Genomic DNA, 12,287 nt, shown 5'->3' with positions numbered 1-12,287 from the left:
TGTCTCAAAAATAAATCAATGTTAAAAAAAAAAAAAAGAAACATACTGGCACCAACCTAGACTTTCTCCTCGTGGTAACCAAATGGAAAAAGGAAGAGCTTTCTATATGCTTCAGTGTTAGTTACTACTGTGCCTTATCACCAGTGGTGTGTGACCTACCCTAGGGGAGATTCTGGGTCACAAACTCATCCTTCAGGATAATTTTCCTAAAGCTGGTCCAGCAGGTCAGGTAAAGCTGAAAGCCAAGAAGAAAAACAACTAAGTGGAGCCCCTCCCCAAGATGCATGACCGAATAGTTGTTGTTTTTTTTAATTTTTTTTAACATTTATTCCAGAGAGAGACAGAGCATGAACGGGGGAAGGTCAGAGAGAGAGGGAGACACAGAATCCAAAACAGGCTCCAGGCTCTGAGCTGTCAGCACAGAGCCCGACGCGGGGCTGGAACTCACAGACCGAGAGATCATGACCTGAGCCGAAGTTGGACGCCCAACCGACTGAGCCACCCAGGCACCCCTGTTTTTTTTTTTTAACAGAGCATTTAAAGATAATTTTTTTTAACCTTTTGAACCCCCCCCCCCGCCACTCATCCATTTCTCCAGCCCCCCCACCACCTCTTCAGCCACTAGCCTGCTCTCTGTATCTAATAAGCCTGGTTTTTGTGTTTTTGTTTTTGGGTTTATGGGTTTGGCAGGGGAGGGGGGATTTAGATTCCACATAGAAGAGAGATCATATGATACTTGTCTTTCTCTGACTTATTTATCTTAGCATAATGCCCCTAAGGTCCATCCATAGTGTCGCGAATGACAAGATTTGATTCTTTTTATGGTTTAATAATGTCCCAGGGTGGGGCGCCTGGGTGGCTCAGTCGGTTGGACGTCCAACTTCGGCTCAGGTCATGATCTCGCGGTCTGTGGGTTCGAGCCCCGCATCGGGCTCTGTGCTGACAGCTCAGAGCCTGGAGCCTGTTTCGGATTCTGTGTCTCCCTCTCTCTCTGACCTTCCCCCATTCATGGTCTGTCTCTCTCTCTGTCTCAAAAATGAGTAAACGTTAAAAAAAAAAAAATTAAAAAAAAAATAATGTTCCAGGGTGTGCATATACACACCACTATTTCTTTATCCATTCATCCATTGGTGGACCCTTCGGTTATTCCCATGTCTTGGCTGTCGTGAATAACTCGGCAGGGAACATAGGAGTGCAGGTATCTTTTCAAGTTAGTGTTTTCATTTTCTTTGGGAAAATGCCCCAAAGTAGATACACTAGTTCTGTTGTTAATTACTGAAGGAAACTCCATCTTGTTTTCCACGGTGGCTGCACCAGTTTGCATTCCCACCAACAGGGCACGAGGGCCCCCTTTTTCTTTGGGCCCTCACCAACACTTGTTATTTCACGTTTTTCTAGCCATTCTGGCAGGTGGGAGGTGTTATCTCATTGTGGTTTTGATTTAAATTTCCCTGACAACTAATGATGTTGAGCACCTTTTCATATACCTGTTCACCATTCGTATGTCTTCTTTTGGGAAAATGTCTATTCGGGTCTGCCCATCTTTAAATCAGATTGTTTTTTTGTTTTGTTATGTTGCTATTGAGTGGTATGACTTCTTTATATATTTTGGGTATTAACCCTTTATCAGATATATGATTTGCAAGTATTTTCTCCCATTTGGTGGGTTGCCTTTTTATTTTGTTGATGGTTTCCTGTGCTGTGCAGAAGGGCTTAGTATGATGTAGTCCCCTTCTTTGCTTCGTTTGCTTTGATGTCGGATTCAAAAAACCCTCACCAAGTCAAGGAGCTTACTGACAATGTTTTCTTCTAGGAGTTTTATGATTTCAGGGAAACATGATGTTTCTGACTGTCTACAGCTCTCTGACCTAATTGATGGCCTGCTGAGTGCTGAGTCCTGTGGGGTTGCTCTCTGGGGCCAACCTGGGAAGTGTCCACATGAAATCCTGGGCCTCTTCCATACCTGCCTGCAGCCCTCATCAGCTCTTAGAGGCCCCACGATGCTGGGGGCAAAGTGGAGATGCTGTGGGAGGAAGCCTGGGGAGAGTTGGGGAGCTCAGGGCTAGCTAGTGACCCAGCCCTCTCTTCTCTTCCCTCTTGACTGCCCCCGAGGCTTGGAGCATGGTGGCCCAATTCCCTGAGCATGAAGAAGTTCAGCAACCCTTGGCTAATTCCAGGAACTCCAGGCCCAGCCTCAGTCACCAGTCTTGACATGACTCCCTGCTTTCCCAGCCCAATTTGTGTGTGCTCAGCGATGCATTTGGAGCAAGGTGTGGTTGCGAGGGTACCAAACAGTCACTGTCCTACACCTTCACACTTGTGTCCCAGTCAAGACAGACCAGTTGTCATGACCATGGGGTCTCCTTGCCCACAGGTGTCCCTTGGAACAGAAGGTCTTGTGGCCCAAGTCTTTGGGCAGTAAGGTTGTGTCACACAGCTGAGCAGCTACCCTCCCTAAATGTCTCTAAGCATTGCTCACAATGGGCCAAAAGCTGGGGGCACGTATTTCCTATGTTTGCAACCCCTGGGGAAGGAGTTTTCTAGGAGCCAGCAACTAGCCAGAGAGGCAGGTAGAGTTTCTGCAGAGCACCCCCGAGCTGCAGGGGCTCCTTGCCATTTAGACTTCCTTTGTGTCACCAGACTCTGGTGACAGAGTGGTTGGAGGACAAACACCAGGAGGGAGGTTGGAGACCTGAGTCCGGGTTCCCAGCTTAGTTGTGTGGTCTTAGCCAAGCCTCGAGTTCTGTGAGCTTCCTACATGCTCACAGAGAGCACAAGGATGCGGCCGTCTGCCCTGACATTTCACTGGCAAAGCAGGAGACCAGAACGCTGTCCAACAGGAGTCTCCAACAAGATGCTGAATGGGGAAGCTCTTTCCACACTGTAAAGCACCATGCCTGCTAAGGTGTTTTTACATTATGTTCAAGGAACTTCCAAAGACCCTCCCTCCCTGGGTCCCCTGCCAGCAGAGTGATGTGTGTCCCAGGTAGGCAGGTGTGCATATGGGAATATATGTGCATACATGCACACAGGCTCCCCTTCCAAAGTGAGACACAAGCCCTGGGGGATCCAGCCCCCTTTCAGGTGAAATTCTTGACTATCTCATCAGTGGGAGTAGTTTCCTTCCACTGTTGGTGTTTCCAGGGAGCTCTGCTCTGGGCAAAGTAAGCATCTGTCCCTGAGGATGTTCCCACCTCATGGCCTCTGGCCCTCTTCTTATGTCTGGAAGCACCTCCAGGCCCAGTGTATGTATGGGATCATTAAGGGGGCCACCGAGCCTCCCCCCAGACTTCCCAGCACAGTGTTGGGGGTGGGTGGCTTGGTAGGATCTTCCTGACCCTCAAGTATGCTCATCCAGGAACTGGTGTATCCTCTGAGATTCCAGGAGTTAGTTCAAGTTCAAACTTTATAAGGCTGCTTCCCAGGATGAATAGTTACTGGGACAGTGGAATCAGCCTCTGGGCTCAAAAGGCAGAAGCTGTGACCACAGAACATGGGACTCCTGGAGGGCAGAATAGTCATGCCTCAGACTTGTCCGAGCCCATGTAAGAGAGGTGGCAAGATTCAGGGGTCCCTGGCTCCCGGGCCTGTGAGACCTGTGTCTCAGGTGGTAATCACCTGCCAGGGATTTCCTTTCCCAAATCTAACATGTGAAACTTTAGGTCCTTGCTCCCCAAACCCATCCTGGGAGTTCCAGGCTAAAAAAACAAAAAACAAAAAACAAAAACCACTGCTCAGACGTGAAGGGGGAGAGGTGCCAGAGAAGATTTTCAGAAAATCCACTTTTTCCCACAATCGAGCAGTTCAGCCAGGAGCAGGATGTGGAAACGGAGCCGGGTGCTGGAGCCGACACGGTTGTCTGTTCCGACAGCAGATGGTACTGAGGGCCAGATCTCAGCGAGGTGCTGGGGTACACAAGTGTGTTTGGGCCTCCCGCTGCCCAGTAGCACCAGGAGCTGCGGTGGGCCTCCCCTCCCCCCAGCCCGAGACACAGACTTGGAGCATGGAGCCCAAGAGGGCAGGTCTTCTTTCACCGGAGTTGTGAGCTCCCTGGAGAGAGAGAGCAGCACCATCTTGAAAGACCCACAAGTCACAGCCTGGAGTTTCATAGGATCTTTTCTAGCTGGGCTGCAGTTGTCCAGAACACTTGTTCTGAATTACCCACATTTCCCACTACTGCCCAGATTGATGCGGGCTCAGAGTTTCCACCTGTTAAAGGTCACAAGGGACACTAACCATTATTAGCCAGCTCTCTGATGAACTCTGTCCTCATGGGATGGGCGTCAAAACTTTCATGGGTTTTTTTGTTTTGTTTTGTTTTGTTTTTACACTTAAAAAATTCAGGCGATAGAAGATGGCCAATGCGTGACATCAGGCCGTCTCAGATTCCTGTTGTGCCTCCCCTGACTGGGTAGACAGGGAGCTGGGCATCCGTCAGGCTCTGCCCTTCAGTTTGCAAACTGGGGTTCCCTCCTGAGTAGGCACTTCTGGTCTCAGGGTGCTGCGGATGGAATCGTGGGGCAGCTCTTCCCTGCCCTTGAGGACCCCACAACAGGGGCCCGCCCACCACAGCCTCCTCCAAACAGAATGAGTTTGCTCTTTGCCCAGACGTCAGGGCTGCTGAGTGAAGGGGGGTGGGGGGGGCTGCTCCGCTCTCCACGTGCCACACAAAGTCACGTGCCCCAGAAAGGAAGGAAGACCAGCCCGGGGTGGGACCGTCTGCTCCTCGCCAGAGAGGGAGCGGAGCCCAGGGGGAGACAGGGACTGGCACTCCTCCTGCTGAAGTCCCACCTTTGGTGACTCAGGCCCAGTGGCTCTCAGTGACTCAAACTGCTGAGTAAGCAGCCACCTCTACCCCCTGCACGGGGGGAACTCCCCATGCCCTGGGGCCCTGATTGTCCCCTCCTGGGCAGCCCATGATGGCAGAGGACCTGCACCTTCCAGACCCCCAGAAAAAGTAGAGCAGAGCTGCCACACAGCATGTGAAGGCCCCTCCGGCCACCCTGCCACAGGCCAGCCATGCCAGTACCGTTTTATTTCCCGGGAAGACGAAAGAGAGCTATGACATGTCTTCTAAACCAGGGCCCTCAAACGGACACTGACGGGGGGTAGTAGGTACAAGGGAAGTGGCGAATGGGATCTGTCCTCAAGGCATTTCCAATGAAGGTCTTTCCCAGGAGGGCTTCGCCAAGCCCAAGAGGCACGGAGACCCCATGAGCTCGCTCTCATGAGAAGGGCGTTGGAGATCACGTTGCCAAAGGTGGCCCTGCTGGGCACTCTGCTGGGTGCGTGACTGGGCAGGGAAGAGCAGGGTGCGTCCTGCTGGAGAGCCGGTTCGGCCGGTCCCACCTTGCTAGCAGAAGCGTGGTTTCAAAATGGGCTAATAGCTGGGGACACAGACACTCTTTTCATCTTGGTCTGCCCAGCACATGCCTGGCTCCCAAGGAGTCAGCAGCTTCTGTCTGATCAGCCTGAGCTGGAATAGAACTCTCTAGGCTCAACCCACCAGCTAATATCGCCCAGGTCACAAGGTAAAGGGAAGAATCCTGGACCCCTTCAGCCTGAACCCATGCGGGGCCACCCTCACAGACTGGCTTGCCTCATCTGGAACCTTCCTGCCTTCCTAGCAGCTCATTTAGTTGTTGAGGCTCTCCTGCACCCACGGGAGTGCGGGAATTCCAGTACAACAGCCCAAATTTCCATCCCCAGCACAAAGTCCCATGGCAAGTCACAACTCTTCTGGGCACTTGCAGTGAGCCCAGCCCTGTTCTAGGCACAGTAATTTGGGGGAAATGACAGAGACCATTAGCAACTAGAGAAAACACAAGGTCACAGTCAACAGGGTGTGCAGATGACAGTTTGGAGACAAGGCCTTGGAGAAACATAGGATTTGGGTGGAGGGGCAAGGAAGCTATGCAGGATGGAGAAGAGGTTGAGCAGAAGCAGGATATGGTCAATGTCACCAGACAGTGTAAGGGGGTGTGTTGGGGAGAGGAAGAGGTGACCAAAGAGACAAGGGCCAGGCTGGTGATTTGGTCTTGCAAGAAGCAGAGAGACACTGTGGGCTTGTCAAGCAAGGAAAGCTTTGTCTGAGGAAGGTCAAGTGGATGGCACCACCAGGAAGGCACCAGAACCCCAGGGGCTGGGTTAGGGGCTGGCAGGAGACACTAGAACTGTCCGTTTGTGAGCTGAAGCTTGTCAGGGCCACAGTCTGGGCAGTGGGAGTGGAAAGGGAGGAGTCAGAAATGATTCTCAGTTGGAAGGACAAAATGATGCCATCTCTTCCTGAATGGTTAGTCACTCTCATGTCCAATGATCTTGGGCCAACAGGAGCTCTTTCAGTTCAGGGGCCTCTTCAGACTGAATGGAACTCTCAAGGGAAAGGTGACTATATTCAGTTCTTTGAGACCTTGGATCTTGGGCTCTATTAGTCTAGTCATCTTCTAGGACTCAGTTTCATTGCCTGAAAAATGAAGGGGTTGGCTTCTGAGCACTTCCTGGTATAAGGGGGAACAGGAAGAGGGGCTGGGGAACATTCGGCAGGACATAGAATTCCACTCTTCTCCAAGAAGGAAGGGGAGAAGAAAAGAAAGGTGGGTTAGTTACAAGACCTAAGTCATTAGCACAAGGGGGAGCAGAGCAGGACTTGGCTAGGAGAGGCTCCTTGCTAAGAGCAGCTCTCTCTAGCCCACCTGGAAGGTGGTTCCACGAGTTGACCTCCCCAGAGCGCCATTGATCTTCCAGGTGGAGAAGCATATCTGTCTGGACACAGCCTGGACTTCCCCCTGGCTGTCCAGCCCAGCCTGTTCTCTGGTTGAGGGTCAGCTCTGCCCCCAGAAAGTCAAGTTACTAGCCACTGGAATGTTCTGATGCATGGACCATCCCACCTGAGGCTGGAGTTTCCCAAGGAAGCATGAGATAACCAGACAAGGAGTGTGTGTGTGTGTGTGTGTGTGTGTGTGTGTGTGTGTGTCTCACTGTCCTTTGTATTCAAAGCAGAGGACGCTACCAGAAGATCGCTATCTGAGTGTGGGGTGTGCCTGGGAGACCCGGCACTGGTAGGGAAGCTCTCCCACCTGCCGTGGGCACGTGTGTGCACACTGCCCTCGTATTCCATTCCGGCTGCAGGTGCTTGCTCAGGATCTGAAAGGGTGGGTTTGGAAACGTGTGGGGGCATTCTTGCTAGTCACAATGGCTGCAAGGCATACTGACATTTAGGGCCTGGGGGCCAGAGGCAGCTAAACACCTGTAATACTTGGGACAACCTGCACAATGAAGAATTGTCCTGCCCCAAATGCCGACAGCACCCACGTAAAGAAACACTGCGTCATCCCTACATAAAGTCATACAGGCAGACCACACTCCTTTGTTTTTCTGAAACCTATTGAGGCCTATTCTGTGGCCATTGGGTGAGACTAGCATGGGTTCTAAATACTAGTGGGTACCCCTACCCGGGGCTGGAGCTGGCCTGGGTTCATCCCCCTCATGTGCCAACCTGGTCGCTCCTTTAGGTATGGCTTGGGTGATGTAAACCCTCAACCAGGTCATACATGCCACCAGTCTGTGTCTAGTCTGAGCATCAGAGGGATACAGATGGCCCTACTAAACAAACATTTATGTCATGCACTGTCCTAAGCACTTCAGAAACGCTCATTCACTGAATTCTCCCAACACTGGGTACAATTATGATCCCAGTTTGACAGATGTAAAGAAAACTGAGGCACAGTGGGTTTAAGTAACTTGGCCAAGGCCACCCATCGAGCAATTGACATGGCCAGGACTCGGCCCAGGCAGTGTGGCTCCAGACTCTGTGTTCTTGACCACCGAGTCCCCCTCTGCCCAGTGAGCTAGAGGAATGCACCTGGAGTCCCAAGGTCTCGTCCTGATAGGCAGAAAAGGGAAAGGTCACAGGCCATCTGTGCCCAGAAGACTGGTGATAGCCGGCCTTGTCTGAGCCCAGAGGGGTAAATGCAGACTCCCTGTGGCGCTAGGGCAGAAAAGGGCCTGGCTGAGAGGAAGCTTGGCTCCCACCTGTCAAAGTGATGATGACAAGAGAGTCACCCACAGCTATCCTCAGCCACCAGCAGATAGCACAGCAGCCAGCAGCCATGATACAAGAGCTGGGGTGGGGCTCCCAGGAATGGGTGACGCCACTGGGATGTAGCTGCGGGGGGCGGGGCAGGAAATTCGGTCCCACGGGGACAGCCCCGCCTTCTCCACCACACCTGACCCCTGCGGGCACATCCAACCCCACTCCCCGTGGGCAGCCCACCCTCACCAAGACTTGGCAGGGCTGCCTGCTCCTCCTTTTCCCAGCCCGGGAGAGCAAAGCCCAAAGCCTCTGTCAGGCTTCATCAGCGTGATCACATTTCTGCTGGGTTTGGTCCAGGATGAGTGTTTGGATTCCTCAGGTATCTGAGATGACGTCCAGGGGTGTCATTTACTGAGAACAAGAGAGTTCCTTGTTGCATTTCCATTTAAGGCTTAGCCTGCCTCCAAAGTGCCATCATCACCTCCCCGCATCCTGGGAGAATGAAGGTGAGAGGGGTGTGGCCATTGGCCTAAAGCAGGGGAGGCCTAATTGCATATTTTGCAGGTAAAGTCTACAAGGTGCTACAAAATGCGAGTTCCGAGTTCCCGTCAAAAACGCTCACCACTTCTCTTCCCTCTGCCTGTTATTGTTCATTTATGCCTCCCCGGCACCTGTTCCCTTTGGGGTAGGTTGGTTTGACCCAGTTTGAGGAGGAAAATTGTGCCCACCGGAGTGCCCAGCTGAGCATGTGGGTGGAGCTGATGAGAGCACCATTGTGAAGGTTAAAAGTTTGCGGCCTGTGACTTTTGTGTTTTTTTTTTAATTTAAATATATGAAATTTATTGTCAAATTGGTTTCCATACAACACCCAGTGCTCAACCCAAAAGATGCCCTCTTCAATACCCATCACCTCCCCTCCCCTCCCTCCCACCCCCCGTCTTGTGACTTTTGGATGCCACCCCTTACTGGGACCTCAACCCATGGGTGGCTTCCTGCTGAGAGTCTCCCTGCAGAGACGAAAGGGCACTGGCCAAGAGAAGTCCCTTCCCCAGCCTTGTGTGGCTAGATGTGGTGTGGAGGAGAATAACCCAATTGCCCAACCACCTCTGCCACACACACACACACACACACACACACACACACACACACACTCATGGGGTGGGGCAGGCAGGCTCCGGGCTGCTAGACTTGGCCTTGGCTCATCCCAGCAAAGGTGAGATCCAAGTCAGCACCTGTGTGGAGACATTTTATCAGGCTCGGTGTTATCCTCTAGTCTGAGAACAAGTCAGAGCAGGCAGGCCCACTGGCCTGTGAGCTCCTGGGAAAGTCCCCCTCGAACAGATCTGCTCCGAGCTCATTCCCACCAAACCTTCAGCTTTGCAGGCTCTTCCCAGGGAAGCTGCATCCCTGAGCAAGCTCACACAGAGCCCTGGGGGTCGCTTCATTACCATAAGTTTTCCTGTTGGATTGAGCCTCTGCCCAGCCTCTCCCCACTGCAAGCCGGACAACGAAGCCCAGGAGGTCCCCTTGCGCCCCACCCTAAGCCCCTGGCCTGCCTCCCTGTGCGCAGGCACTCTCGTAAAAGGTGGCGCAGGAGCAGAAGTATTTTCTCTCTTTGGCCTGTGAGGAGTTCCCCCGGAGGGCCCGTTACCATTTGCTTCTTGCCCTGGCAGAGGGGAGGCAACGTGAGGAGTTCAACAGAGAAATAACAGTGGAAAACAGCCCTGGCCAGAATAGGAGAGATTTCCCCACCCTGAGTGCAAGTGGCCAAGCAAGGCTGGCTGTGTTGGAAGCTGCCGGTGTCTGGGAATGGCACGAGGTGACAGGGCGAGGGTGTAGGGACTGGGCTTCAGTCCAGGGTTGCCCTTCCCTCACTGAGTTCTTCTGTGCCTCCGACTCCCCACCTGGACAAGGCCGTGGAGGGCTGGGTCGGTGGCTACAACCCACTGTAGGACGTACATCTTACATCGCAGCCCAGCACCCACGTGCTGTGTCACACCACCACACGTGTCTCTACTCCCAGCATTGCACTCGGAGAGCTTACATTCCAGTATATACTAGTCTATTCCATTTTTTTAAATGATAGTCACAATCGGCTAAATTGATTTCCCAATCCATAATGGGTCGCAATCTGCCGTTTGAAAAGTAATATATCAGATGATGGCTGAGATTCCTTCCACTCCAAACATTCTGATATTCCACGAACATTATCACGGGGGCGGGGGGCGGACTCCGCCCCATGGCCAGCTGGATCCAGAATCCCCGGTCAGGAACCTTGACTGAGCCTTTCTCCCTTTCTCTGACCAGATCTACAATGGGACCCTCAAGCGGGAGAATGACAACAGACGCTTCAGCTCCTACAGCCAGATGGAGAACTGGGGCCGGCACTACCAACGGGGCAGCTGTAACGCAACGGGCGCCGGCAGCGACATCTGCTTCATGCAGAAAATCAAGGCGAGCCGCAGCGAGCCCGACCTCTACTGTGACCCTCGGGGCACCCTGCGCAAGGGCACACTGAGCAACAAGGGCCAAAAGACCACCCAGAACCGCTATAGCTTCTACAGCACCTGCAGTGGCCAGAAGGCGGTCAAGAAGTGCCCTGTGCGCCCGCCCTCCTGCACCTCCAAGCAGGACCCGGTGTACATCCCGCCCATCTCCTGCAACAAGGACCTGTCCTTCGGTCACTCGAGGGCCAGCTCCAAGTAAGTGCTGCCAGGCTGTGTTGGGGGCCAGGGCGGGGACCAGGTAGGAGACGGAGTTCGCCTGGCTACACCACACAAGGTTGTTGCTGATGATAGGAAAGACGGCCTCTTGTCCCCAAGGGGCTCGTTGTCCCTGCGGGGGCAGCGGTGGGGAGGGGGGCGCTTCCTGGCCTCAGGAAGTGTGAAGGGGGAGACAGAACCCAGACATTCAAACAAATGCATTGAGTATATAGGTTCTAAAGGGTCACGGGTTATGAACAGAGGGAGGCTAATTAGAGAAGATTAGCTAGGCTCATGGTACTCAAAGCGTATGCCTCCCAACAGCAGCAGCAGCAGCATCACCTGGAACTTGTGAGAAATGCTAATTTTCAGGTTGCACCCAGACCTACTGACTGGGAGAGACCCAGCAGTGTGTGTTTTAACAAGCCCTCCAGGGGACGGGGAATCTGTGATCTTAGCCATGCACATCTCTATCCGTGTTCTGGAAGAGCCAATGAGTGTGCCCTGATGTAGACGATGGGAAAGGGGCCCTGTTCCACCTTATAGGACAAAAGACGGCCAGGACAAACAGACATAAAAGTTGAGGAACCGGAGCTAGTGCTGAGGAACAGAGTACAACCCTTGTCCCTCAACACTGAAGGCCCGTCACCCAGTGAGAATGAAGGAAACGAAGGCGGGTGTCCCGTCAAGAGCCACAGGCACAGGGGGGCTTGCGGACGGCCACAGTGTCTCCGGGGACACTGAGCCTGCCCTCCAGGGCTCAGAGCCCCATGAACCTCCAAACTGTTCCTTATCACCACTTAATGATCGTTTATTCATTTATTTGACAAACATTCACTAAGCATCTCCTGTGCTGGGGAAGTGTGGTAAGTGTAGGGACACAGCTAGGAACAGAGCGGCCTAGAGCTGTCCCAGAGCTACACAATTAACTGATAAACTGCTTTTCCTAGAGCCCCAGGAGCTTGCATTCTTCACCTCGAGTCCTCATAGCCCCTCTAGGCAGGTGCTAGAATTCCCGAGGAGGAAACAAGGCACAGAGATGCTTGCCCAAGGCTACACAGCTGCTAAAGCATTCCCACACTCTCCCCCACTCACCACTGTTTTAATACTAAGCTGAATCCCAAGGTAGAGCTGGACCTCTCCTAACTACTCAAAGGCCATAAGGTATATTTAGGATGATTCGGAGAAGGACCAAGAAACCCTCTCCCTTGGAGCAAGGAACAGGGCAGCGTCTAGCCCTAGCTTATTGCCCCAAACCAGAGGCCCTGAGAGGTCAAGGTCTAGGTAAGACATGGGAGGGGATGAATGTCAAGCCATTTAGAGATGATGTCTGACTGGCGGATGTGACATTTTCTCAGTGCAGGGCCAGGGTGCTACTGATACAAGACAGGAGAGCTTCACCCCTTGGGCAATTTTTCCAGAAATGGAGTTAGGATGCCACACTAAAACTATGAATTCTTACTGAGCATTTACTGTGGCAAGACTGAGGCTAGTAAAAGTGAGAAGAGGGCTTCCTCTAGAAATGCTGGGGAGATTTCCAGGGGGGTAGGGCT

General features: G+C 52.7%; 1 protein-coding gene across 1 annotated transcript in view; it reads left to right on the top strand.

Annotated features, from left to right (window-relative positions):
• Positions 1 to 12,287, top strand: part of PKP1 (plakophilin 1) — a 48,266-nt gene that overhangs the window by 20,856 nt on the left and 15,123 nt on the right. Inside the window, exon 3 of the mRNA XM_047076447.1 lies at positions 10,340 to 10,734. Within this exon, the coding sequence (XP_046932403.1) occupies positions 10,340 to 10,734 (395 nt within the window). The remainder of the gene's footprint in view (positions 1 to 10,339; positions 10,735 to 12,287) is intronic.

The sequence above is a fragment of the Lynx rufus genome, unplaced genomic scaffold (assembly GCF_022079265.1).
Source record: "Lynx rufus isolate CCGP_SWC_20201006 ecotype Redwood Valley unplaced genomic scaffold, mLynRuf1.p SCAF_15, whole genome shotgun sequence".
NCBI lineage: Eukaryota > Metazoa > Chordata > Mammalia > Carnivora > Felidae > Lynx > Lynx rufus.
The sequence above is the reverse complement of the archived record's forward strand: the minus strand, read 5'-3'. Positions and strand labels throughout refer to the sequence as shown.